The sequence below is a fragment of the Candoia aspera genome, chromosome 17 (assembly GCF_035149785.1).
Source record: "Candoia aspera isolate rCanAsp1 chromosome 17, rCanAsp1.hap2, whole genome shotgun sequence".
In the NCBI taxonomy this organism is placed as follows: Eukaryota; Metazoa; Chordata; class Lepidosauria; order Squamata; family Boidae; genus Candoia; species Candoia aspera.
Window position 1 is genome coordinate 390,740 of NC_086169.1, and position 27,989 is coordinate 418,728.

The 27,989-nt window shown below is 55.2% G+C and overlaps 1 protein-coding gene across 1 annotated transcript; it reads left to right on the top strand.

Moving 5' to 3' along the window:
* The first annotated feature begins 5,101 nt into the window (after positions 1 to 5,101).
* Positions 5,102 to 27,725, top strand: PEA15 (proliferation and apoptosis adaptor protein 15). Its single transcript, XM_063316993.1, has 4 exons — positions 5,102 to 5,454; positions 22,862 to 23,035; positions 24,111 to 24,266; positions 24,462 to 27,725. The coding sequence occupies exons 2-4, from the start codon at positions 22,864 to 22,866 to the stop codon at positions 24,524 to 24,526; spliced, it is 393 nt and encodes a 130-aa protein (XP_063173063.1). The 5' UTR covers positions 5,102 to 5,454; positions 22,862 to 22,863; the 3' UTR covers positions 24,527 to 27,725.
* The last annotated feature ends 264 nt before the right edge of the window (positions 27,726 to 27,989 follow it).

Below are 27,989 nucleotides of genomic sequence, written 5' to 3' on the forward strand. Positions count from 1 at the left end.
CATAGGCGTCCCTCTACCGGGGGGCCACAGAAAAAGTGGAATGCTGGAATAAAAGTAGCTGCCATCTTCACCAACACCCCACTGATGCCTCCTCCAAATCCCATCTGGGTCTTTACGCTATCAGGTTGGGACGATGTCAACACTTCCACTCCAGTTTCGGCTGTGAGAGGACTCTGGCCACCAAGCTCTTGCCTTGTCAGGTACATAAACCCAAATCACTAGAGGGCAGCAGTTTAATTTACAAAGATATCCAGCCATGTGCGAAGAACAGCAGAAACAGGAAAAGTGGCCAGCAAACTTGTTAACGTCCATTCAAAATTGTTCCCCAAGTGATTCTCTTCTTACACACACACAGACACACAGAGACATCACACTGCTCTCATCACTCTTACTTCCTACCCTGAACCTATCAAAGAGTTCAACTCTCAGTTCCGTTTTTTTAGGAAGAGAACTTCTGAGTCATTTTGCCAACTTAATTGAAGAAGCGAGAGATGTGCCAACCATAAAAATTAGATGCAAATTAACTTCTGAGCTTGGGGGCAAAGAGATTTGGGCTCCATTTCTCTGCTGTCTTTAGTGAAGGGGGGAGCTGGCTCAGCAGGCGGTGGGGGGGCGTAATGTACAATTTGTATATTTTTCAACACCTTTGTACAGATCAACCAAAAGTGATTAAAAAAAATGAAACAATAAAAGGGACTGGTGCGGTATTTCCCTCTCCCTCTTGCCCCTTCTTTGGCCAACGGGTTCTTGGATTGGAAGGTCTGGAATATTCTAAGTCTGGGGGTGGGGGGGCAGCAGAAACAGCCAGTGAAAAAACAGGGTGCAACAGCATTAAGGGAGCAGCTCTGCTCCAGTATCCCTCACGGCTTCATCAGCCCAGCAGCTTGGTGGGAGGGAGGTATTCAGGTGGGCTGGAACCCAACCTGTTCCCCCCATCTCCTTTGCGTCTCGTGTTGCCAAAGAAATGGCAACTCTGCCACACCTGGAAACCCTGGCATGGGGGGGGGAGATGTTCTGTGCATCCTACCCCGCCACAGAACCGCACGAAGGGGCTGGAGACCTGCACGCAGAGCTGCCTGGCTGATGGCGAGGCAGCCTCCGGAGACCCACACCCCCTTCCCCCTCCCAAGAGCCAACCGAGGTGCCCCAAAGATGACAGGCCGGTTCTCACCATGGGTCACCTGCTGCTCCCAAACTCCACCAATAGAAGCCAACAGAAGCCATCACGTTCTGGTTGCTGCTGTTGCTATTATTGTTGTTAGTCCACTGCATGCAAAACATCCTTGACTAAAAATGCCTCCCGTGGGAGGGGGGAGCTTAACCCCAGATTGGAGCTTTCCTGCTGTGATTTGCAACTCCGTTGTGAAATCCCGTCCCAGCATTTTTAACCCAGTTCTCCCCTCCGCTCAGTCAAAAGCCTGAAGTCACCCCTTGAGCAAGACCATGCTTGACTCACCCCTACTTCACTGTCAGGGTTCATGCCGGACCTGAGGACCTGATCCATCCTCACCCCACAAGGGGCCCGTTCTCAACTTTATTGGATTCACGTCCCACTTTTCCTCCCTGCAAGGTGGGTTGGGCTGAGAAATAGGGACTGGCCCCAAGTCACCCCAGGGAGCTTCCATAGGTCTCCCCAGTCCTAGCCCTGACCTCTGGCCACTGTCCTAATGACTCTCAGGGGCAGGCAATCCATCCAACTGGGCCATTACCTGGCCTGGTTGCCTGGGGATGATGGGAGCCAGAATCCTTTGCTGCCCTCCTCTCCTTGAAGACCGCCTGCTTTCTTGGCCCCTTGGCTGCAGACCCTGGGAGGCCAATGGGCACTGGTGTTCCTTCCGGAGAAGCACGGAAAGAGCACACGGCTCCTGCTGCAGGACACTGACTGCCACCAGGGGTTGCCCAAACAGCCAAGGGCAATCAATTAAAGGCCAGCCTCAGTGGCCCCATCGTTGGGCACTGTTTGTGCTTCTTGATAGGTCTCTATAAATAATATATGCTAATAAAAGAGAATATTCAGCCTTCCGTCCAAGTTTGCATCCCTGGCAACTGAAACATGCTCCGTTCATCAATCATTCCCCCAGCACTTAGAAACCTGCTGGCTCTGCGATCGTTCCTGGACTGGCCTTGGCTGCCCCTCTGAGGAACGGTGCTGCGGTTACTCCCATTTCATAGAAGGGAGAAATGAGGCCAAAAGAGAGAAGCAGAAGAGTGATAGGAGGGGAGGAATTTGCCTGAGAGGAACAGGGCAGCAACTTAAAGCAGCATTAGAGAAAGCCATGGAGGAGGATCAACCCATCATTGGTCACTCTAGCAGCCTTTGATTAAGCCTCCATGTCCAGAGGCAGTTCATCTGCATACTAGCTGCCAACCATGGGTAGAGGATTGTTGGTTTTGTATTGCTTAGTGGAAGCAGGGTGCTGAACCAGGGGGGCCTTGAAGGGGTTTGGCAAGCAGCTCCTTTTCTGTGGGCTGGAAATGTCTGATCTTCCAACCGGTGCCTCTCTTGGAGAGCTCCTGGTCCAAGGAGTTCAGTTCCCTGCCTTCTGGATGCCAGGTGCCCGCCCCTGCCAGGTGCCATTCCTGTGCAGGGCTGCAACTGGGGGGGCAACCAGGGCATGTGCCCCAGGCGCCGTGCTGGTGGGGCACCAAAATGGGCACGGAATCCATGTTAGAAAGCCAGCCGGGCTCATGTTTGCATTTTGGTGCCACCAGCTCTTTCCTCTCTCCCCCCATGCATCAAAAATGCATGCGGAACATTGCCAGTCTATTAATATCAATGCTTGTAAAAGCTTTTTATGCACCCACTTTGTGGGTGATGGTGAGACATGAGCAACTGAGAAATCTATTTGAGTTGGGGAGGACCTTTGGGGCAGGGGTGGAGGGGCTGGCCAAAGGCAGGGGGCAGAGATGGGCAGCAGCTGCTCCTGATGTTGGGTGCCCGTCTCCTCCCAAGGGCAACTCACAAGAAGGGATGGCAGGAAAGCCACACACACCCATCACTGCTGGGGAGACCTTCTAAGGCACTTCCAGTACATCTCACCCCAAAAGCCCTCATTCCCTCTCTCTCTCTCAAGGACTCAACAGGGCTTGCCATCAACAAACACTAATTAATCTTTACAGTTATACAATGAATAACGATGCTACTGTAAACCCGACCATCTCTCTCTCTCTCCCTGTGGCTACCAAATTGAAACGGAGGGGCTGGACTCAAATGTGAAAGAGGAACTTCCTCAAGGACTCCGGGCCAGCCAATCCAGAGATCCTGCCCTCTGGCTGCATTTGTTAATATGTTTTCTACTACAGATTAAGGTTACTATGGTAACTAACCATTTTGGCCAGGTGAAGAGGTTGAATTTAATTGTCCCCTTTTCACGTGTTAATGGTTGCATTGCCTAAGGGAGGAACTTGCCTGGACTTGTTTTAGGTTTCAGTTTCCCTTCTGTGTAGGCATGTAGAGAGTTAAGCAGCTCTCACTGAGAGCCTGTAAATATGTTTGCTTTCTATAAATAAAAGTATTTTTATAGAAATGCCTGGTGTGTGACTTTTCTGATCTCTCCTGGGCCAAATGCTTTCTAGCATGCTGCCAACAGCATTCACACAACGCACTTTGTCTGCTTTCTGAGCTAGCCCATTTTCCGGCTTTGTTAGTAATGAACTAACAAGAGGAAAGGAGGCCACGCAGCATACTAAGCCAAGACCAGCTCCACCCCCGGTCTTCCCTGCCTTCAAGCCAGGGTTATAAGCTCCCCTAACTGCCCCATCCAAGACGCTGGGCTCCCATTCCCCGCTTTGTCCTTCGCAAAGATGCCTCCCTGGCCACTCTGCAGGCCAAGCACTTCCCAGCTTCTGTTTTCAGTCTCAGAGAAGACTTCCTGTTCCACTCCTGGCAGAGCAGAAAGGGAACAGGAAGCAAGCCGCAGAAGCTGTGGATGGGAAAGGAAAAGCACAGAGGCCCAAGGAGCACTCGGGGGGTGGGGGTGGGGCTTCAAAATCTTTGGTCAACATTGTGCTGCTCCTGCCCATGGGTGTTTTGGGGTTGTGGAAGGAGGACAGGAGATCTCTCAGATCTGCTTTTAAAATGCCCACATCGGCTGCACCCAGAAGCCTGCCCAGCCCTCATCATGTACACCGCAATCGAAGGAGGACAGTCCAAAGGAGACGCATCCACGGACTTAGCCTGCTCTCTCCAAATAAGCCCCGGGCGGGCCGGGTGGCCATTTGCAGGCGCCCACAGCGAAACGAGGGCTTGGCCCTCAGAAGCTCCCCTCTTGGTGCATTTCCTGTTCCCCCGAATGTCCCACAGGCATTTTTTGGGATTCCCAATGACTCTCCACCTGACATCAGTGGTGTGTCTTTTGACATTTGTCCTGAATCTGTCACCACTGGTCAGGCTGCCTTGGCCAGCAGACTTGGCCGGCTCTTAGCTGGAAATCACTTGGAAACGGACTTCAGAGGTCCCCTCCGCAACCAGGAGCTCCAGGAGACAGCAGGCTGGGTGGTTGCCAAAGGCCTGGCTGCCACTTCTGCCAGAGGGGGCCCGAGCAGAGGACCTTGGGCGCCCCGGATCCTCTGCTTCTCAAGCCCCAGCAGGGATCCTGGCCTTGCCAGCCCCTGGACTAAGGTGGACCCATTGGCAGAGGGGCAGAAAGGGCCTTCCATCTGGGCTGCCCCATCAGGGTGCCAGCCGGGGGTCAGCCATGCACGCAGGCATGAGGGAAAGCTTCACAGTCAGTCTCCGGACACCGGGGCAGGCCGGGCCATGGGTCTCTTCCGCCAGACCCGTCCCCAAGGATGATGAAGATACAAGCAGAGGGGCAGGCTGAGATCTGTCGGGCCTCCGTTGGGCGACAGAGGGTTTTTCGACATTGCCACGGAAGAGGGCACCCACGTTCCTCGGTGTGGACTAGCGGAGGGCGCGTGAGCGAGGACCACCACGCGTTTTAAAAAACGCACAGAGAGGGGGGAACCGCGGCTGAATTCCTCCGCGTCTGCCGGCTGGACGTCCCTCGGCCGCACGCTCTCCTTTCTTTGCCTTCTCCTCCTCCTCCTCGGGCGTCACGTGTGAACGCGCGCCCTCTTTCCGCTCCCTCGCGGCTTCCTGCTCTCTCAGAGGCGATCCGGAGCCAGGGACAGCGCACAAAAAGCCACCCAGCCGCCAGCGCTCTCCCCCTCCAGCTCAGCCGCTCCCGCTGACATCACCCGGCGCGGAGGAGGAGGAGGAGGAAGGGTGGGGTGAGCGGGAGAAGGGCCGGGAGAAGGGCCGGGAGAGAGCCGGAGCCGTCCGCCCTGCGCCTGGGCAGCCGCGACGCCCAGCTAGAGGATCGCCGTCCCGCCCCGCCCCGCCCCGCCGCGCCCCGCCCCAGCAGGCGAAGCCAGGACGTCCTTCGCCCGCGAGGCCGGCGCTGCCGGAGGTGCCCGGGTCCTTCTGCGCTTCCAGCCGTCGCTCTGCCACGGGTAAGTCCGGCGGCGCCCCCCAGCCCAGGGCAGCCAGCCGGTAAACGCGAGCGCGCCCCCCGGGCTCCGCGGAAGGGGGAAAGGGGAGCGGGCGGGCTCCAGCTGGCGGCGCCGGAGTTGGCCGCAGGCGCTCTGCACATGGGCAGAGGCGGCCGCGGCGCCGCAAGGCAGAGCAGCTAGCCTGGAGACTGGCGCCGAGGCGCCTTCTGTCCCAAGAGCCGCCAGACGGGCCCGGGGACCTCTGGCCGACGAGCCTCCTCCTCGAGACGGTGACTCAAACGCGGAGCCCGCGTGAATCATTACCGCCGCTTCCTCTTTGGCCCCTCGCCCGGCCGCCCGCCCAGCGGCTTACTGGAGAGCTCCGCCGCCGATGCCGCCGCCCTTCTGGCCCGCGCTGGCTTAGCTCCTGGCCGGCCACCCCAGGCAGCGTGCTCGCTCGCTCGCCTGCCTGCTTTCGGAGTCCAGCCGGCCGGGCGACCAAGGCGGAGGAAAGGAGGCGCGGCAACCTGCGCGCTGCCCGGCGGGCGTCCCTGGCTCTGCGCCGCAGTGTTAGCCGCGGTTCTTTGCCCCGGCCGACGCCCCCCGCGACTCGCCCCGGTCCTCCGTCTCCCACACGCGGCGCGCGCCCTCCCCCCAGGCGGCCACAGAGTTCGTCCGCCGGCCGGCCCTCCTGCCCGCGCGCCCTCCTTGTCGTGGCCGCCCGTTGCCCGGCGTGCCTTTCCAGCGGGCTGTCCAGGAGCCGCCCGCCCGCCCGCGCTCCTCCTTCCCGGCTCCGCTGGGAGCCCTAGCCTGGCCCTGGCCCGGGTGCCGCCCAGCCTTCACTTCGGGAACAGGGAGCCAGTCGGAGAAGGGCCGGCCCGGGGAAAAGCGAGAGAAGGCGGGACGCGGGGCCGGCCTCTTTCCCGCGGAGCGCGGCCCGAAAGTGTGGTCGCCGGTCTCTCTCCAAAGCCCCGCTGGCCGCGGGCGGGTTTCTTAGGCGCCTCCCCCAGTCCAAGGTCTCCAGTTCGGTGGCGCCGGCCCGACCCGCCGCCTGTCCGGGGAACGGGGAAGACATGATGGAGGCGGCCTGGAGGATCGGGCAGGAACCAGTCCCCCTTCCTGCCGAGGAGCGCGGGCCAGCCAGGCGAGCGGGCGGGAAGGAGGGGAGGTGGAGCAGACCAATCAAGCAGGAATGAACCTGCGGGGCTTTCTCCAAGGCTGGGGACAGCCGCGACCTGGGCGGCTTCCAAAGAGGAAGAACTCGGGGCAGACGGGTCCGGTCTGTCCGAGGGTGTGCGAGTAAGCGAACGCCAGACTAAGAGGGACTGGCCCCAGCTCCTTAACTTCAAATTAAGCTGTCCAGGGACAGCAGAAAGAAAGCCAGCCTCCCCCTACCTGGGCAGCCAGCCCCATCAACCACCAGGCCCCCAGGCAGAGTCATGGTCCAGGCTGTGGGTGGGGGATGTGGAGTCTGGGCAGCCCTCCCTCCTCCCTCCTCCCTCCTCCCTCCCACTACTTGTGGGTTGGCCCCGCCGGAGCAGGCTGCCCAAGGGAAGGAGTCTGGCGAGGCTGGGTGCGGCTCAGAGTCCACCTGAAGTCCTCCTCAGCCAGGCCAGCCTGCCCAGGGAGCAGCCGGTCCTGCTGGGCCCCCTTAGCCTGTACCTTGTGGGCTGCCTTGGCTCAGAAGGGAAAGTGGGACTGTCTCAGGAGGAAGTATAGACTCACGGGCAGAATGTTTTCCTCATTTGCTGGGATGGTCCTTGGTCCACAACCAGTCTGGCTGGGGTTGGGACAGGTGGCGGGTGCTCCGTGCCCCGGCCTGGGTTCCCCCCGAGGCCTCTGTCCTCTGCTGAAAGCTGACGTTGGGTAACATGGACCTCAACTTCGCTCCTACCACGTCCCCCCTTTGTTCTTAGAATACTTTTATAGTTTGACATCGCTTTTTTCACTTCACTTCCATTGATTTGATGTGCCCTGGATCTTCCCCGCTGCTTGGCTTGTTTGGGGTTTCTGGGGCACCCCTGGGGGGTTCTTCTGCTGGCTGAATCTGTCCCTTCACTGCTCTCTTCTCTCCTGCGATTCCCCTTAGTTTATTCTTCCACCTGGCCAGCTTTCAGCTTTCTCAGGGCTGTCATTTTAAGGGTTGCACTGAATTCCCCAGGCAGCGAGTATGATCTGGTTTCTCCTTTCGACAATGTTCCAGGCCCAGAACACCAGACCTGGACTACCCTCACTGGTCCTTTCCATCTTCTGGTGGAATTGGTGGCTGTTCTCTCTCCCTTTTGGTCAGCATTACATTTCTGCTCAGCTCCAGTACTTGTGGATTCCCTCCGTAACCATCTTTTGAGATAAGCTGGAGGAGGCAAAGAAAAAGAGAGTGTCCGAAGGTCACCCAACATGCTTCCTGGCTCCACAGCAGGAATTCGAACCCTGGTCTTCCTCATCCACCATCTGCCCGTTACACCTCAGGAGCTCCTGGGTGACATATTTGTCAAATGCTGTGCCAAATCTTTGAAAGGGGAGATCTTGGGGAGTCACATAATAGCAGATTGAGCCGTCTTCTGTCCTCCTCTTCCAGGACTGGTGAAAACTAGGCAGTGGAAATGGCTTTTCCTCTTTTGTGCTCAATTTAAAATGTCAGCAGAGAACATTTCAACCCAAGTTCTGCAAGGAATGGAACATGGCTGGGGGAGGGGGGAGATCACTTCCCCCTGACACTTCCTTGGGAAAAGGCGGATTAATACACTCTTCTGCTGTCCAACCGAAACTATTTTTAGAGACCAGCAGGCAAAGATGGCTGCAGGAGTCTGGACATCATTAGCTTGCCAACCCTCTTCCGATCAGCAGCCTGCATGGCTGTGACCCTGTATCGTTTGCCCGGGCAATGTTTTTCGCACAGATAAGGGAGCTTCATATGTTCCCATGAAACATTTGCATGACTTTGTTCTATGGAGCCCCATCAAAGTGCGAGGCTCATCAAAAAGTACAGACAGGGAAACAGCTCAAGGGGCTTTCAGTCTAGAACTCAGACAAGGGACACAGTCCTGAGTCCTTCCTGGTACACATCCTTCTGCTTCATCACCCGGATGTAGGGGACTAAGGACTGTGCCAAGGGCATTACAGGAAAAGGAGGAAGCAAGAGAGCTGGCATCTCAGGGCCATGGGCTGGCAGCTCCAGGGAGCAGGGGGCAAGTCGGCATTTTCCTTTCCAGGCCATGAGTGATTTGCTTCCAAGGTGGACATCATCTTTGGCCCGGTACAAATTGCTCCTCCAGAACCGAGGAAGCTTGGACCTGATTAACTGGCTTCCCTGAAGCAGTCCGTCCCAGACACACTCACCTTCCCTGCCTGCCAGGCAGAAAACAGGTTAACTATTCTCCCTGTGCCCTGAATTGCATCTGTCTCTGGGTGTCAGCACGGATCAGCCCGTCCCTTGTCATTGTCTCAGGATTTGGATGCCGGGGAAGCGAACAAAAAAGCCATTGTTCGGGCAATGCATTGCTTTGCCTCGCCTTTGTTTCCCTGTCCTTCGATATTCCTCCCCACCACGCAGCCCCCAACCGGACATTCCATTCCATTTCCGGGGGTGGGGGTGGGGCGGGGCATCTTTTGGAGGGGCCCTTGCAGAACATGTGAGAAACAGCTGCTTTTTCTTTAAAATGAGGAACGTGAAACAGAACGGTAGAAAAGGGTGAGCGAGCAGGGAGGCTGGGGAGATAAGAACCGGGGCAGCGCCGGCTCCATTGCTTTGCTTGAGCCTGATGCAATTCCCCTCTGCACAAAGGAAGCTGAACTTGCCAGCTGGGGTAGAAGGATGGAATTTCAGATTAAAACATTCCACATCTGCTGGGAGAGGAATTCTGACTGGAGGAGGGGGGGGACCGTCTCTTCTGTTTGAGAAGTGGGGCATCCCTTCGCAGCCCAGCTGTGGGAAGCCCACGAAGGCAGCCTGGCACTCAGCCAGCCTCAGCAGGCCAAGAGGATGGCGGGCTTCTGTGGCCCAAGCCTCTCCCAGGGATGCCTTGAGAGCAGCCTCCTCCCAGAAGCCCTCTGACATGCAAGTGAATTGTGGGACAGGCCAAGAGGAATCCCTGCCCCATCTTTTAACTGAAACTGGGAACCCGGCCCCAGCCCGGAAGACACACAGTGCACCTAAACTTAGCCGCATTCTGACCTGCGTACGGCTGTGATGGTTCTCTTGGAACGCATTGCCTGGTGAAGAGGTCAAAGGTAGGAGCATCCACGTGGCCTGCCTCACAGGGCTGCAGTAACAGTCTAATGGGTGCTCTTCAGAGCAAAAGCAGGATAGAAAGAAGACAGACTGAGCATTAAGGCTGCCACGGAGAGAGAGGGAGTCAGTCTGCCACTGGGCCTGAGAGACACCACCACGCAGAATTTGGGAAGACGGCCTGCCAATGGGAGGCACGCCACGCAGTGCAATTGCCTCAAAGGAAATGTGCAAACATGCAGAATGAATTCAGGTGTCTTTATAGAATACCGTAAATCAAGCTTTGGGAATAACTTACTGTTATTGTGCTGCGCATCAGGTGCGCTTATTCAAAGGGGGTGACCTCCATCTCCTTCCACTCGCCCCTCTGGTATATGACCCCCGTTATCTGTGGGTCTCAGTGGAGGTGGGAGGGGTTTGGGAGAAAGAGGGAGAAAGAGGAAGGCAGGAGGGAGGAAGCTGGGGAAGAAAGCAGCTGGAATGCTGGTCGGCTTTCCCTTGCAAGAAGGCCACTTCCTGAGTCTTCTCCTGCCCTGGTCTCCCGGGGTAGAGTGGGAAGCCTGGGGGCACCACCACCTTCTTGCTCCAGTCTTCCCCTCTCAGCCCCCAGAAATGGAAGCATGCAAGCCCTCTCTTTTCCCAGAATAGGGTCCATCCCTTTCTGGAGCAATTGGCAACTGCACATGTGGCTGGCAGGTGGCCTAGAAAGAAGGTCCACCACTGGCTGGCATTTTCAAAAGTTGGAGAACTGAAAAGTTGCTTTATTCCTAATTGGGTCATGGCCCCTCTAGCTCCTAATTTGCTGTCCACGGGCCAGAGGAATCCCATTCAGGCCTTCTTGGAGGGACTTTCTCAGAATGGGACCTTCCCAGGGCAATGGGGGAGAGACAGGCGCCCTCTCAAAGCTTGAAGAGCAGAGGATCTGGTCCTTTGCCTCCTATTTTGGATGGGGGAGGAACAGAAGTAGGGTGAAGACCATCCTGTCATCATCTGTTGGCCTTTTCTGCTGGAACTTCACATCTTCATGACGGCCTCAAAGCCTCATCTTTCCTAGGGCACAAGTTTGCACATTCTTGCATTGGATGTCAGCTCTGGCACTGAAGGTTCTTGGTCAACCCCTTAGTTAATCTCTGAGGGTGCAGCAAAACCCACATTCTTCCCTTGGAACAGTGGCTCTTGTTCTGAACACCAACTGTTGTTTTGAGCGATCCTTCGGAAATCTCTCCTTGCTCAGCTGACCTTTCGGGAAAAACAGCCAGCACCACCAACTCCAGACCTTGGCAAGTCCCTCCTCTCTATCAGTTTGATGAAAAAGCCCAAAGGGAGATCACTAGGGTTGAAGGCCAGCTTGTTTAACAGCCATATTGTGTCACAAATTAAATTACTGCTTTGCAGAAAAGGATCAAGGGTCTCAGACTCCATGTAAGCCAGAGAGGGACCTCTGCGCACAGCACAATGGCCAAGGACTCTGCCAAGTGGGGAGGGGTTTGGAAAGGGGCATTAATTTTCAGCGTGGGAGATTGGATCCACTTCTGAAAATGCTCCTTTGGAAGTTTCTATTACGTTGAAATGTGAGTTCACAGGTGGCATGGCAACAGGAAGAGGGCAAAATGCTTGCCGGTCTGTGTACTCCATTCAATGAGTTTTTCTGAGTTGTTTTCCTCCTGAAACTCATACACAGTTCTCCTTAGATATTAAAGGGATAAATCAAACATAGAAGGAGAATGAAAATTGGCACGAATTGGTGGCTTTTCTTCTCACCTCAAGTCCAATCTCTGTCTTTCAAACGAATGCATGCACCTCCAAAGGGTGGGGAGCAAATCAAGCCAACATTTGACCGCTAGACTTGGGCTCTTGCCAGTTTCTGCAATGTCCTCCCCAAAAGAGAGGGGGCAGGATAGAGGGGAATCTACCTACCTACCTACCTACCTACCTACCTACACAAGGAAGGGGCCACTGAGTGCTGCCTGTCCATAAAAGCTGTGGCTCCTTCTGCATCTGCAACTGAGCCTCTGCAGGTATTAAACAGCCCCTGCTTGCTGGGTGCACCTACTGAGAGAAATCTCTCCTGTGCAACAGAAATCACAGCCACACCTGGACCGAGCTGGGGTTGCATAGGGATCTTGCTTTAGCAACACTCGTGTGCCTCATCCAAAGAGCAAACACTTGCTGGGCAAAATGCTTTGCTTCCTGTGATGACCTCTAGGGCTTCAGATTTAATGAGAAAGGCGATAGGTTTGAGGAGAGAGAAAGAAAGTGGTGGGGGGGGGGAAGAGAAGGGGGAGAGTTTGAAAGGCATATCTTGCTCAGCAGTTGCCATGGCAATTTCCCTTGCTCCTGTAAACTCAAGCTGGATGGCTTTCATTCACCCCCTCCCTGTTCCACCAAGTTATACATGCTCCTAATTGCCGGGCACACTCTGTCCTTTCTGCTCCACGAGGGGCTGCCGGTTTTTATCCTTGCACTCCGAGCCCCCATTCGGGACCACTAGAGAACAGCAAGAAGGCCGAGAAGCAGGTGGGACGTGTGTGCAGAGACCCCTCTGCTTTCGTGCAAAGGGGGGAGCCATGCTGCCTCTTTGCCGAGACGGTTCTGCCTGGGCTCCAGAGCCACAGCAGTGAAACCCAATCCCATTCTCTGCTTGCTTTCCCCTTCCAGGTCTCCATCTTTGGATCCAGTGCAAGCTAAATCCTGACTCTCAGTTCACTGCATCATCTTCCATTACCTTCTCTTGCATTGACAAAGCTCCCATTGCTCTTGTCATCCTTCCTACCCCCACCGCTGATTCTGCATGATCTTTCTCAAACCCCCCTTTTGCCACTCGCTGGCTGCACGGTTCTTCTGGGGTAGCAAGTCCTCCGTCTTCAATGTACGCTTTAATCTTCGGCTCCATAGTCATAATTTCCACATGCCCGCACCCCTCAGCTTTTGGGGAGGATCACATGGCAAGCTGCTCATGAGCCGGAGGGCCATTTAGGTGTACGAAAATGTGATGGAAAATCTCCTTTTACCATCCTGAGAAGCAGCCATGAACGGTTCGGAATTGGACCAACAGAGAGACCATCAAGCTAGACAGAGATGGAAACTCTAATGCAAGCAGATCCGTTAAGTGCCTAGTCTTCCAGTCTCCCAAAATTTGCCCTCCCCACTTGGCTCTGCTACCACACCCACCGCTTTTGCTCGCTCTGAGCCTGCAGGGATGACCAGGCAAATACAGAAGAATCCCGTGCAAGATTTGCTCTGCCAGATTTCCTTTGGTTCCTCAGACCAGGCCAAGGGTAATCTTTCTGTTCCACAGAGGCCTCCAGGAGGAGGTCAAAACCAGCAGATGCGCTTGCCCCAGCTCCTGACTCCAGGAGACCCCTGACCCAGACAATCCAGGTGGCCCTATGCGGGCGTTTCTTAGAGCAGCATCTTTTCCCAAAGAAGCAGATCCAGCTCTACTCACGGAGGGATTTTGGCTGATCTTCCTGCTGCTGCTGCCACTGCTTCATACTGCTTTTCCCGACTTTGGGGACACACCACTGGTACTTTCAATGCTGCATCTCATTATTTCCTCCACCACCACCCCCCAGTGAGATTTGGGGACAGGGTCCTGCTTCCTGCTTGTTTGCCTGTGCTGTCTACAAAAAACTAAATCCGTGCGCCAGCTAAAAGCTTCCAAGTCACCGAGAGGCCGTTTTAAACTCTTGGCCACTGTAGTGAGTTTGATGGTGGTGCTGATTATCACAGCTCAGGGCAGAAAGACCTTTGTATTTTCTCCGGCTCCTCCAGTCCAGCTTTATTTTCCCTCCCCAAGTCTGTGAGAAAATATTCTTGGCAGGGCCCAAGGAGGAATAATGGCTCTCATCACCAGTTCTATTTTCTCCCCATGGTTCCTTCCTCCTTCCCTCCCCCCCTCCCGCAGGCCGCCACCCAGCTGCTGTGCCTGCAGAAGGGCTGATTTTCATGAATGAACCGCCTCATGCATATGGATGAGCCGCTTTGCATAGGAGCCATGAATGGAGACAAAAGAAATTGCTCGCAACCCCCTTCCGGTAACTGCCCCTGCTGTTTTTGTTAGTAGGGCTTGGCCTCTCTCTGGCCTGTTCTGGGATAAGATGCTGCTGCACAACTTGCTGTGCCTGGAACTGCTCGGGATGACATTTCCATAGCGCTGAGATATGCTTTCCTTCCGCACTTCAGCTCCCATAAGGTACAGACGAGGGCCAGCAGCTGACTTCAACGATCCACAGGCCCAAAGGCCTGGGCACCCTTGCTCAGGCCATTTGCAGGATCTCTTCAAGGCGTAGCAATAGTGCAAGGCGGGTGTGCGAGTGGTGACAGCTGAAGCATGTGCACAAGGTAGCCACAACATCCTCACACACAGAGAGGCCCGTCAGGACTCCAGTGGGGTGTGACTCTCCGCTGTGCAAGCCAGGAGAACAGCTGCTGCTCCTCCTCACCCCCCCCCTTTAATGCTGCATTGTCATCAACACAATTCCATCCTTTGTGCAAGTCCAAGTTTAAACACTTGCCTGAGCTTTTTTTTTTCTTTTTTTTTAATGTTGGGACTTTGTGGCATCGTCGTTTATCTTGGCAGAAGGTTCTTCCCCCACCTTTCCTGTGACAGCCTGTACAGTTGCCAGGATGCTGGGCTGCATCCTTTTGGAAGCTCTGTGGCCACCACAGACCTCTCCCTGGCCACCAGCTAGGAGACCAAGAGAAGCAGGATCATTAATCAGATCCTCAGGGAACTGCTCTGCTCTGCATTGCAATGGAATTTTCTAGGGTCGCAAGGCTAGAAAGCTGATTCACACCTATTTTGTAAGGGAATGAGGTCCATCCACATTTTTTTGGAATGTGCCCTGGAGTGATGCATCTTAAGTATCCATCAGTGAGTCATCCCAGGAAGCCTTAACCAAAGTCCTTACCCAAATCAAGCTCACAGATTTGTTCCCGTGCAAAAGAATCTCTGAAATATCTTTGGATTTCTATGCCTCTCCTTCAGCCAGCTTTCTGGCAATGATTAAACCCTTTTTAAACCAACTCCTTAGGGCGTCCATTACTTGAGTGAAGCCCAGGAACAGTAAAAGACCTCTCCTTTGGGCGTTTTCTTCATTTTCCCTCAGAGTCTACTCTTTTAGGACTACTGTGAAATCCACCCAGTTTTCAGATAAAACTAAACAAAGGCTATTGACTTTAAATGGTGTTATTATATAATTTGAGCTCCTGTGCTTCCTGACTTGGGATGCCCCTCCTCCCACCACAGGTCTGGCTGGGGGCCCACTGAACTCAACAGATGTCAGCAGCTGGGAAGGAAGGGTTTGTTGCAGATCCAGAGCAACGTCCAGCCCTTTGTGATTAGGAAATGCTAACATGGCTGGATCCCAGCACTCTGTTCCTCTTCCGATTTGCAATGACAGACTGTCTCCGGCACATGACCTGATGTCTGGCCATGACATGTGCCGGGCTCCCTGCTCCACGGCCTTCCTTCCTAGGGGCTGCTTGGTACTTCTATTAATTCGTGGCTTCTCCAGGACCACCAGACCTGACAATGTGAGAAAATGGAGGAAGGTGGCTGAAGCTCTTTTAGAAAGGTTTCTGTCCAGGAAATTCAGCAGGGCCCTTGCGGCAGGGAAGGAGAGGAAGGCATTCTTCATTTTCACTGCCCCCTCTGCAACTTTCCAAAAACTACCTCTAAGGGGAAGGTAATTCTCTGAAATTCAAGTCCTGCCTGATCCTGCCATCAGGCACAGAAGCAGGCATAAAATCTTTTCAATGCCCAGTACGTCTGGGTTGGCTTTGTCGTTTTGCAACTCACATGCGAATCCGGTGAAAGTGGTTGGCCAGTTCTCCTCCACTCCAGAAACGTTTTCCCATCTCCGTGTGTGCAGCAGGAAGGGAGAGGCTGCGCAGGACCTCAGTGGCCCTGGAGGGGCTTCCAGGGCGGCTCTGCGCTGGATGGAGACCCTGCCTCTGCCTTGCAAGCCGGAGTTCTCCTTCCCCGTGGAAGGCAAGGCAGTGGCAGGAGTTTTCTGACATGCAACTGCTGCTCTGTAGGCAAGAGGGCCAACCCGTCCCCCAAATTTCAAATGCAAGGAATGCCTTTTGCAAATGGGAAAGTGGGAGCTGCGGGAGAGTGTTTTGATGGCCAGGAGCACCTGAGCCTGGACTTCCTTTGTCCTTTTCATGGTTTCTCTGAGCGTTTTAGGTTTTGTTTCTGTCTGCGAAAATCTTGGGTTCAAAGGCTCGATCCTTGCAGTCTTAAAGGATAGGAGATTCGTGTTTCCAGAGGGCTCTCCCGCGTCCGGTGGGGCTTTGGACATTCTCCAGTCTATTGCACAGGGCTTTAGGCTTCTCTGTGGCCCTGTGAAACAGGCGGATTTGAGGCATGTTGTGTTTTGTAGCACAAGCTTTGATTTAATGGCCGGCTGGGGAATTCTGGGAGTTGAAGTCCACGCATCTTCAAGTTGCCATGGTTGAGAAATACTGTTTTAATCGCTTGGGGGAGAAAATGGCCAGGACACACTCTGGATTCAGCTGGGGGAAAACAAGCTTTGAAGGAAAACCTGGGAGGAAGAAAGTCCCTTCAAATGCAGCCTTGTAGAAAATGCAGAGTCCCTGCTTTTCTTCTTCCTAGGGCCTCCTTAATTCTGGATTTCAGCCAGATGCAATTGCATTTCCTACGCTGGTTCTGGGTAGGATAGCAGATTGCTTAGCCTTTGGGGTGGCTCAGCCCAAACTGGCTTGTTCCGTAACAGGATCAAACACACACAGCGGGACTCCCTCTGTGCTGTTGAAAGGAGTTTGGAGAATGCCTCAATGCCCGTAGCATCTTTTGCTTTTTTGGAGCAGGGTTTCCCCCTCAGCCTTCTCATAAAAGCCATATCTCCAGAAATCTTGAGTGAAGAAAGAAATTGAATAAGGTAGCACAACTGGAAGGTTCCAGAGTCGTTTTGCAGTCATAGTTCTCAGTTTATGAGACAGCAGTGGTCTGGGGGCTGTAACACATTGCAGGTAGAATACCTGTTTTATTACCATAGTTTTTATCGCTTTGAATCATGTTTTGTGTTTTTGCAGAGGTTGCAGCACCAGGAGAAGGCAGCCTAAAGTTAGATGTAATTAATTAACAAAGCAAAACATGTTAGGCAGGAGCTGTTGCTGGTCTCCTAAGTGAAAGAATTATGTTTAAAAAATAAAAAGGAGTAAGTTGGGTTTTTTCTACTCCTGACAGAAGTCCATGGCCTGCCTCTTTTCCCTCCCCAGCTGATTTCTTCAAGAAATTAATCCATATTTAGTACTTGAGCAAAGCTAAGTTGCTCCTGGCTAATGTAGGAAATTGCCAAATGCCAGCATGTGTTTTTATATTTGTGTTTAAGAGGCCTGTCTGAGCTGAAGGGCAGCCATCTTGGGAACTGTAAAGGCAGCTGTGCTCCGCTTCTTGTCTGAGAAATTTCCTCTTTTTAATTCCTGTTTTTCTGTGAACTGCATGCCTGCTTGAGAGAGAAACTGGGGAGCAAAGCTGGACAAAGCTTTCTGACTGGAAATTAGCCTTCCCTCAGGATCCATCTTGGAGCCATTCTTGAATGAAGGGAAGTTAGGCTGCTCTAGGAAATAGCATTCTTCAACCATCACAATTTTTACCCCAAGGTGCCCTAAGCTGAGGGAAATTGCTCCAGAAATGTTCGTTTTAATTCAGTGCAAAGCGAGGGCAACTTGCTGAAGAAATCCTAGAGCCCTGAGGAAAGCGTTGCTCATCCTTCTCAAAATGGCTTCCCTCACGCCATGAGAAGGTGCACAAGCAAGGGCAAATGGCAGGCAAGCCATTGGCTGGGAAACACGTGTTCCCTTTTAGGGATAAAGAGCACCAAGCAAAGTATTTTTTTTTCAGGCAGGAGGCTAAGCAATGTCTGCCTTTGTGGCAGTTCCTGAGGACCTTCTAAATATTTCCCTAAAAATAAAGGGAAGCTAAAAATACAGCCTCCAAGGCAGGAACATTTGGGCCAGAGGGAAAAATATATCTGCATTGTGACTCCAGACCCCCTGGGTTTCCCTCAGAAGTCAAGGTGTCTTGTCAACAAGCGCCATCTTGGAAAAATAGGGCTGTTGTCCTCTGCTTGTGATTCCCTGAGAAATTGACCTTTTGTATAAATAAAACCCCCTTTTTCTGACCAAATGCCTCTCAGCTTTGCATTTGTGAGGGAGAAATCCTAAGTGGCCAGAAGTGAGCTGCTCTCAAGGCTTGTCTCCCCACCACCAGCCATGTTGAACTGCTGGGATAATGAGCAAAACTTGGAAGCAAGTTGAACCCAGCTACCCCTTTTACCACTTGTCTTCCTTCTGAGGAAAATGGCCCCCCCTCAGTGTTTGGGGCCTTCAGGGCATTCTGACTGGAGAGTTGGGGTTTCCCTCAAGAGCCATCTCGCTCAACTAAGAGATGCCATGTTGGGATGTCTCCCATTTGCTGAAATCTCCTTATCACAGAGAAGGAACCCAGATTCCTGGTTTTGCCTGAGGAAAAAGGACCCTAGCAAAGCCTTTCTAGATAGAAATTTGCTTTTCCTCCAGATCTGTCTTGCAGCCACTCCAAATAAACAGAAAAGCAAACTTTGACTCCAGATCTGCAGGCAATGCAGCATCTTGGAGAGCAGCTGTGCCTCAAAAGAAAGCCTTTCCTTTTGTAAAATAGGAGGAGAAAAAAAACCTGCTTTTTCCCTTGCTAAGAAAAGTGGCAGCCTCCCCAGAGCAAAGAAAGAAATCTGCTCCTTTCCTCCTGTATAAATACTTTTCCAGACCTCCACAGCTGATCCCCCCCAGCCATCAGCCATATTCAGCCATTCCTGCTCTTGCATTCAGCCCACATGTGGCTAAAAGCCTGGCCATTTCATTTATTTAAAGGCATTTTGCGCTGTTTTTCAGGCTTCCACATGCTTTGCATAACTTAAGTTCAGAACAAAGCAGTCCTTGGCCTGCAGAGTTACAAGGGATCAGCACAAAAGGAAAAAGGGGTGGGGAGGGAAGAAGAAAAACCAAGGCAAGTCTGGCTTCAGTTCTTAAAGGGACAACTGAGTTTTGCAAGAAGCAGTTGGGAAGGAGCAAGAGGAAGAGCCCAAAGCAGCCGAAGAGCAGATATTTGGGCCATCTCTGCAGTCTCTTGCCTTTAGCCATGCTGGGAGAAGTACTGACCTTCTGCATAGCCCAGTGCTGAGTATGGCTGGCTGTTTGCAGAAAGAAGAAGGATGCAAAGGTCCAGGGTGCAGTCCGCCGCCCCTGAGAAAGCCTCAGTTGGAATTTGGGTGCGGATGGCTGGCATTTCCGTCCCACAACAAAGGTGATCGGCTCCCTCCCCAAATGCAACTTGCCCCCGCAACAACTCTGGGAGTTAGGACATGCCAAGCAATCACAGCTGGCCTAAGGTTGCCCAGTACGCCTCCTTAGAATCCCATGAGGATTTGCACCAGAGCTTTTCCAAAGGCAGTCCAGCATGCTTGATCTTGCTGGTTAGGAATGATGGGGGCTGTGGCCCAACCTCTCTGGAGGGTGGCCCAATTGTGAGGAAGCTGCCCTAGATCGCCCAATAATGAAACCCACCTCCTTGGGTTGCGGCGTGGGATTCATCGGCTCCCAAACGGTGAAAAGCAACTGGCCTACATAAGGCGTTTCAAAAAATATGCCGTATCACGAAACTCTTTCTCGTTCCAAGCAAATCTAGGCCACAGAGCCTCTTGCATTTCTGGCCCCCTTGCAGACTGTGGATTTAATTCAGGGAGATTGCTGAGGCAAAGGGGGCCATTTGGTGGAAGACGGGAAGCCACCATGTGCGGGGAGCGTAGCCACCACGTTGACATGGGAGCGCCATGCGCACGAACTGTTGTGCATTGCGATGCGTGGATACCCATCGGATCCACGGAGCTGTGCCCCGGCCCTTAGAATTTCCCATCCCATTTGCCCAGCTGGGCCGGCCCCAAGTGCCCACCCTCCGCTGCACCAGGAAAAAGCTCTCCTGTGGGTTCAGGAGCCTGTGAAAGGCGCAAGCACTGCCACACCAACTTGCCGGGAGCAGGGGTGAGGGCAAGGCAGGCCCCCTTCCCGGGGCAGTCGGCTGGTACACAGCTGCCCCAGATCCTGCATGCCCAGAGGAGAAATGCTGGTAACACGCAGGAGGCAGGAAACGTGGAAAAGCCATTTGCACCGGCTGGAGCTGGCTGGTCTCCTTCTCCCGCTCATGATTCATGGCTCAGAAAGGACAGCCATCTGGAAAGGGGGTTGCCTTTCACAAATAGAGCAGGAATTTCCTCTTCCTATGGAAGTCAGGAGAACACGGAGCAGGTTGGACACGCCAGCAGAGCAGAAGGCAGGCCGGAGAAGAAGAGGCCAAGCACACCACGCCCCCAAGCCCCTTCTTCCCGGCACGCCGGCCCCTTGGCTTCCCTGCTGCAACAACAGCTGGATCGGCATCCTGCATCCCACCCTCCTTTATTCAGGGGGCTCCGGACGTGGAGCACCGAGGAGACCAAACTGGATCCCGCCTGGAGTGAGGCCCCGGCTGGCCGAAAGGGGCTTCGTGGAATAAGTTGAATTTGTCCAATGCATTGCAAGGAAACTGCGGTTCAGCAATCGCAAATGGCCACATGCACGCAACCGCTGAGCCAAACCCACACCAGCCCCGTTATGGCTCTGTGGTGTCTGGACGACCGGCTCCGGCCTCGCAGCGCTTCCGCCAAAGGAGAGTTGGGGGGAAGAGCGGCTGAAATTGAGAGGGGGGGGCGGCTGGGCCGCCAGGGTCCTCGGGGCCCCAGAGAGATCGGGCACCATCCCTCCCAGGGGAATGCCAGGAATCCCGTGGGAATCGGTCTGTAGGAGGGGCCACGCCAAGCAAGGGAAAGACCGAGACGGGAAGAGGCAGAAGAGCAGACCCTGGTTTTGCAGGTTCCTGGGTGTGCAGCTGGGGTGTTGCCGAGGGAAACAAGCACCGGCTGGGGCTGAGTTTGTGGTTTCTTCCGGAGCCTCTGGGGTCTTCCTCCCTCCCTGGGCACAGGCGTGTCCCAGAAATACCACAGATCAATTTCACCAGGGAGGGAAGTAGCAGTTGGCAAACATGGCATAGAGAAGGTGCTTCTGTTGGACTGCGAAGCCTTTCAGTGTGGGGGGCTTTAGGAAACTAGCAAGTAGTACAGAGACGTTGGAGTGGCAGAAATAAATGCTTTGGTGTGCGTGTGGAATAACGAGCAACTGTGACCGGGGCATGAGAGTAACTGCACGAGAGAAGATTAATTAATGGGGTTGTTCTGGTTGGGGAGCATCCTGGATAGCATCCATCAGCTTGCAGGCAGAGGCTTGTGGTTGAGATGCTTGAGGTGGGCAGCCATCGCAGCCCCTTCGAGGGGGGTCTGGCTCCCTAGGGAAGACTGGGCTGGTCTCTCTCTGGGCCCAAGCGCAGCCCCCCACCTGTCAGGAAAAAGAGCAGGAATGGGGGTCTTCGGGAAGGTGCACCATGTGGGGAGCTGGGGACGTGCATTCGTGTGCTTCTGCTTTAAAGGGCACGGGAAGGTGGTCTGTGGCACACACAGGCAGAACTGTGGTGGCATTTGTATTGGCACACGTGAGCCTTTATTTCCTAGCTGGGCAAGAACAAAGTTGTCGTAAAGGGTGTGAGAGCGCTCACAATTGTGTCAGTTTCCCTGCAGTGTGTCTAGGCACAATACCTTGGGGTGTACAGATCCAGATTTCCCACAACTTCCAATTTTTCTTCCCCTGCTAAAAAACAGAGTTCCTGAGCAAGAGTTTCTTTCAAACAAACACATTTTTCAAATGAAGAAGTAGGCTGTGTGGAATGAGAGCTCTTAACCACTGTCTGGAAATCCAACTCCTTTATTTCCCATACCTCTGGATAATAAATCACTGGATTTTGCGCAGAATTAACGGGGAAGAGCAACTGCAGTGAAATAGCAAACGAGATTTGGGGCATGTTTCTGAGCGAGATAAAGAGGGGTAGGGTATGTTTGGCTCCATTGGTTGTTTCAGGAAAATAAATGCATTTGTGCTTCATGAATATCCCAGAATCTACTCTCATATTTGAGGAAGCTGTGTGGGAAAGGAATTTGGGTGGCCCAAGGGAAGGGCCCACTTTCCTTCTTCTTGCGAAGGCAGATCTAAAGCTGGCAGTTCTGCCCTGCGTGTCCTCCTCCTGACGACCCCACATTCAGGATGCCCTGCCTTTCTGTCAAGCTCCCAAAGGAAGGAAAAGGTTGTGCTTGGCAGGGAGGGGTTGAACCCCCCCACGCCAGTAAGCTAGCCACATGTTGAGATTTGATCAGGTCCTGCTTGGAAAGCAGGGATCAAACTCAGGAGCAACTGCCAAGAAAGTGGGCGAGCTCGGAAGAACCTGCAGACTTCGGCTTCTGATGTGGGGTGAGAAAGACGGAGCAAGTCTGGGGTTTTTAAGGATGTGGCACACTTCTTGCAGGATGGCACCCGCTAGGGGCCAGGGTCAGGTCCTCAGTGGCTGACAAAGCCTAGCAGAGACACGGCAGTGGGTGCAGGGGTGCCATTTTCCTCTTACCAAAAATAGGCGAGTTCTCATGATCCATATCTGACACACACACCCCTTCCAGTCTAAGGCCAGATGGCACATGGCCAGGGATTCTGGAGTGCCCTAGAAAGCTGGGTGATGCCTCTGTCTGGAAATTATTTCCTGTTGTCTTCTTTTTCAAATGAAAAGGCTCTAATCCCCAGCACTAATCTGCTGGGCAGAGAGATGAAACCAGACTTCTGCTGGGATGCATGCAGAAAGTCTGTTCTCCAGGGGGACCAACACCAGCCGTCAGTCTGCAGGCTGTTCTGGTTTAGGATTTTATTCTGGGCATTTGAAGGCACAACTTGCCACCTGGGTTTAAACTACCCAGGCAGCCCACCTAGGTCCTCCAGCTCCAGCATCAGGTAGGTGAGGGGCTGCCAAAGGGAAAGGGAGTGCAGAAGCTGACAGTGCCCACAGGGCAAAGTTTCTGCTGCTCCGGGCAGCAAAGCAGTTGTTAACAGGCTGTTTCCCAACCCCAACCACCCAGCTGATGCAGTGTGGTAGGACGCCGCCTGAAGGGTGGATTGCTTGCTGAAAGACCAGTGCCCAGGGCGTGGGGCCGTGCCCTGTCCCCTGCGATGATGATGCTGCAGCTGGTGTGAGTCCAGCTCTCAGGGCCTAACCCCCCTTCTCCCCCGCAGAGATGGCGGAGTACAGCAGCCTGCTGGAGGAGCTGGCCGAGAACATCACCCACGAAGACCTGGACCAGCTGAAGTCAGCCTGCAAGGAGGACATCCCGAGTGAGAAGCATGAGGAGATAGCCACCGGCAAGGACTGGTTCAGGTTCCTGGAGAAGCACGAGAAGCTGGACAAAGGTGGGAAGGGGCAGGAGGGGAGGGGGGCCTTGGGGGGAGGGAGCCACGGGGCCCCTTTTGCAATGGCCAGGTGGCAAGCCGAGTGCAGGATGGGGGCGGGATGAACGCCACCCGGGCTCTGTGCGCCTGAACTGAACTCATGAAGCTGCTTGCCAGACAGGCGTTAGAACTGGGCACGGGATGAATGGGGGTTTCCTCCCCAGCACCACCCCAGTTCAGAGGAGTGCGGGATTCTCCTGGAAGGCAGGTGGGGTGCGCCAGACCGCAGGCTCCGCTGGAGCCCCAGGGATGCCAGCAACCTCCTTGGCTCCTCACCCCAAGAGTGCCAGCCAGGATGCCAAGGAGAGGGGCCCAGGCTTGCAGGAGGGAGGGGCTAAGGGCAGCTCTCTGGGGAACTGGCAGAGGGAGAACATAGGTTCTCTTCTGAAGGGGGCAAGGTGGCCCAATGAGGGGCCAAAAATCAGCCCCGGAGACTAGAAGGGGTGAGGACGGGGGCCTGAGGCTTTCGTCTGCCAAGTGAGCCTGCTGGGGTCTCTGCCTCTCACGCGCAGGCCCGGGCCGTGTCCAGCCTCCCCGGCCAGATGGTTGAGCCCTCCCTGGTCCTGCTCTGTGGGAAGAGGAAAGGGCAGGCGGGGCTGTGCTGCTGTGAGATGTCATTTGTTTTCGAAGAGAAGAAAGCAGTTTTCTCTGGGCTGTTGGTTGGTTCCCTTCCTCTCCTGAGCACATTCGGCAAGAGTTTGCACATCTCCCACCCGCCCACCCACTCCCTCCCCGCTACCTTTGCACCAGCGCTGTTGCCACCCACGCACCAGCGCCGTGAACAGCCTCACTCTGCTGTACACCCACACAAGCCCGTCATGTGACTCCAGAAAGCACCTCTGCCAGCAGGCGCACACACCTGGAGGTTGCCGCAACCTGTTGGCCGCGATGGCCCCGAGAGCCCCCCAACACCCAGGCTTTGGGGCACCTCGCCCCTTCTCTATGGGCATTTCAGTCCCGGGCGATGCAGCCTCCCTGTCCTGCCGCCCCCCCGCCTCCATCCCCTCATGGCCCGCCTCGTGTCCCTTCTGTGCAGACAACCTTTCCTACATCGAGCACATCTTTGAGATCTCCCGCCGCCCGGACTTGCTGACGAGGGTAGTGGAGTACCGTACGCAAGTGCTGAAGATCTCGGAGGAGGACGAGGTGGACACAAAGCTGACCCGCATCCCCAGTGCCAAAAAGTACAAAGGTCAGGAGCCCCTCCACATTGGAGGGCAGGGGCCGTTCCCGGGCAGCCCCGTTTACCTCTCGGGCCCTCTCGGGAGGCCCCAGAGGGGGCTGGGCAGGCTGGAAGGGGCCGCCTGGACACCTCCTCCCCCCAGGACTTGCCCTGTGGGAGCCAGCCTGGCACTTCTGACACCCGTGCCTGTCTCTGTCTCCACAGACATCATCCGGCAGCCCTCAGAAGAGGAGATCATCAAACTGGCTCCCCCACCCAAAAAGGCCTAAAGCTGATGGGGGGGATGGAGGGGCACAGCCCCAGGACCACTGCCACCCCGCCCCTCGCTCCCCCGGCTCAGGCACTTCGCAGCTCCCCCTTCGCTCCCCTCCGCTTGTGCTCTTGTCCACCACCTCCGAGCCAGAGGACAGGGAAGGGGGAATGTGGGGGCAGCCTGCGGCTGGCCCCCCCACACACACACACTTCCCACCTTGGCCGCTGACTGGTACACATTTTAGGAGGCTGCTGAGGCCTGTTCAAAGGGGGCGGGTGCTGGAAGGTGTGGCTAGGGAAGCCCTCCCCTGCTGCTGCTGCTGCTGCTCCACCCCTGCCACCCCCCTCCCCACTGGGCGAGAGCAGACCCCCGAGTGGAACAGGATCAGTGGAACAGGCCGATTTTTGCAAGGAGGAGGAAGGAAAGAGGAAGTTTCAGGGAGAGAGAGAGAAGTAAGAGGGTGGGGGGAGGTGGAAAGGGCCCCTGGGTAGCCTCAGGGCCAGTGCCAGAGGAATGCCAGGCAATCTGGCCCCTGGGCAAGTTCCCCATCACCCCCTGCCACAAAATTCTGCAGGTGGTGGAAGCAAAGGGGGAGGAAGAGCTGAAGGCGGGTGGGGGAGATCCCGGGGATTTTCTGCAGCTGCCCAAGAGACCCTCTGCCCCACCCCTGTACCCAATTCCCTGGAGGAGTCGGTGATGGCATGGTTGTGGTTGCTCGGCAAGCCTCTGGCATTAGAAAGCCCTCAGGGGAGGGAGCTGGAGGGTGGTGGCACCCCATCCATAACCCAGGCACAGAGCCTTCTTTTTGGGGGCAGGCAGAGGGTGTGGGCGCAGACAGCTCTTCCGAGGGCACAGGAGGCTGGCATGGGAAGCAAAGGAGAGGGGGTCGAGGAAAAGAGAAAGGGGTGGGAGGTGGGCCGGGAGCCAGGGGTCTCACGAGAGAGGTCAGATGGGGGCGTCTGCTCCCTCCCAGCTGGACCGGGGCCTCAAAAGCAGGGGGACCAGGGCTGCAGCCGGGGCCTGGGAGGGAGCGGGCCCCGCCACAGACCCTGCCCTCCCCTGCCCACAAGTTGCCTTCCCTGGGCTTCCGACCCGGTGCCCTCGCCAGGCGTTTCCATGGGTGCCTCCTTTTCTACTCCTTCCTGTGCCTCTGGCCGGGTGGGGGGAGTTGCCCATTTGGCCACGCTTGCATGCCAGGTCTACGCCACATTGCCGGTGCCTGCTGAGCCCCCCATCACAGCTCCCGCTTGAGTCCCTGCGCTGCCCCTGCATGTGCTGGGTTGGGGGAAGGAGCAGCCCCCTCCGAGGCCCTTCCCTCCTGGGCCCTGCCCACGGGGGCACCGGGGCCACTGATCCCCCCTCCCGGGACGCAGAGGGGAGCCCGGCTCTCTCTTTCTGCCCCAGACTGACCTCCAGCAGCACTTGAGGTTTGGGAGGGCGGCCTCCCCGCCCCGAAGCAGCAACAGCGTGGCACTCGCAGATGTTTGCATGCCCGCCTCTGCCCAGAAAGAGACTGGCCTCGCCACAGCACCCTCCCCGCCTGGCCTCCTGGCACACAAGCAGGAGGCACTGAGGGCACCCAGGTGAGAAACGCCAGGCAGCCATCGAGGAGGAGGGCCCGATTTGTCGTCCCCCACCCCAATGAAGGTCGTGGACGCAGACCGTGGGGGGGGATGGGGAGCTGCAGGGAGGGTCACTTTGGCTGCACTTCTGGTTCCTTGGCATTAAAGAGCTTCTGGCTCCCCACGCCCGCCTGCTTCTGGAGAGCCTCAGGGAAGGGCAAAAGCTGCCACCTCTCGTGCGCCGGACTGCTAAGCATCCCTGTTTAATAGATGTTTGTTTAGCCCTGACGTCCTGCGCATCCTGGCTTCCTGAGCCCCTCAAAACGGCGTAACCTGTCCCTGACACTCGTGTTGTGTTCTTTGTGTTGCGTAGAGAGCTGGGCTGGGTTGTGCTTTTAACATGGTGCCCCGTCAAGGCCACCTCAGTGTCTCCCGATGCTCCTTCCTCGCCTCTGCCCGTCACACATAGCCCGTGGGGCGCCAGAGGCAAGGCAGCCTCCGTGCCACGTGCAGCGCCACAGCTGTTGGAAAGAGCTGGCAGAAAGAACAGGTGCCCTTCCAGGATGGAGGGAGCGCAGGAGGAGGAATGTGCTCCTGTGCACGCTGCGTTCGGCATCTGCCTAGAACCCCTGAGTCGCTCGCGCAGTCAGCGACCTGCCGTTGGGCGTGTCGTGTTTTGTGTCTGGCAAGAGTCTGCAGGAGACGGGAGCTGGCTGGAGAAGCCACGTACTGCAGGATGGGTGGGAGCTGAGAGGCCAGCCCGCACCCCAAAGCCCCCCAACGCCTCACTGGCCAAGCCTTCCCCCCGAGCAAACCCTCTGCGCCCCCAAGGGGCGGCTGCCGCCGGTGCCCGGGAGCCTGGTTCAGCCTGCCTCGTCAGGACTGGTCTCCGTCGCCCGGGCCAGTCCTGACGAGGCATCCAAGGTTCGTCTTTCTTTTAACTGGCCTTATTAAATTACCATTTTTCTCTCCTGTGTTTACAGCTGAACAGTTGGTGCTGATCTCACTGCAAATTAGCACCAAGTAAAAATAGTATGCAGGAGGGCGGGGGGAGTGTAGGATTCGGAGCAAGCGGATTTCTCAAAATGAAGTGAAGAGCAAAGCAGCTTAAGGCCTCCGTCTGCTTAAAAGCAGCCTGCCCCACGCCCCTCTGCCCGGAGCGCCTTCTTAGCTCAGGCCCCTCTCCAGAAGTCACACCTCACCAAGGCTTTCCAACACGGTCCTGGGGACGGGGTGGGGGCATAGCAGGAGAGCACTCCTCTGGGGCCATTTGGTAGCCTCAGCAGATGTGCACACACCCCACGCACAACTGCAGTGATGGGCCAGCCCCTGCAGAGCCCACTCCCACCCTGTGAGCCCCAGACAGCAAATCCTCTCCAGCAGCTTGGCCAGTTAGCTTCACTGTCCCATTTGCTCACCTGCCAAGAATAACCCCCAGCCACATTCAGCACCCGGTGGACCAGTGCAACCCTCGTGGCCGGACAGGGTCTTCTGAGGAGCAACGGAAGGGAAGGCACAAATCCTGTCCTCTACTGCCAGCTCTCCACTTCCCCCCTTCCCCCCCAACTCCCCCACCCGATGCTCAGACCGTGCTAACTGTGTGTACATATATATTATAAAGATATGTATATTAAATATAATATGGAGTGTTCAGTGTTAACTTATTTTGTCAAGTGGACCAAAAATAAAGAGAAAAAAAAAGCTAAGAGGAATTGTAACAGAATAGTTGTTTCTAACTTCAAAAACACATTCATTTCCGACGGTAACAGAACTATTTAAGAAAGAAACCAAGCATGCCCCCGTTGGGCATCACCGACAGAAGTGAGATCGGCCCATTGCAACCTGAACAAGTTGTGCAGGGAGGTGCAAGGGCCTGCCAGCGTACATAAGGGCACTGTGGGTAAAATCTGAGCGGAA

Coding starts and splice junctions, on each gene's coding strand:
- PEA15 (XM_063316993.1), top strand. CDS start 22,864: ATGGCGGAGTACAGCAGCCTGCTGGAGGAGCTGGCCGAGAACATCACC. Junction 23,036..24,110: donor GCACGAGAAGCTGGACAAAG/GTGGGAAGGGGC, acceptor CCTTCTGTGCAG/ACAACCTTTCCTACATCGAG. Junction 24,267..24,461: donor CAGTGCCAAAAAGTACAAAG/GTCAGGAGCCCC, acceptor CTGTCTCCACAG/ACATCATCCGGCAGCCCTCA.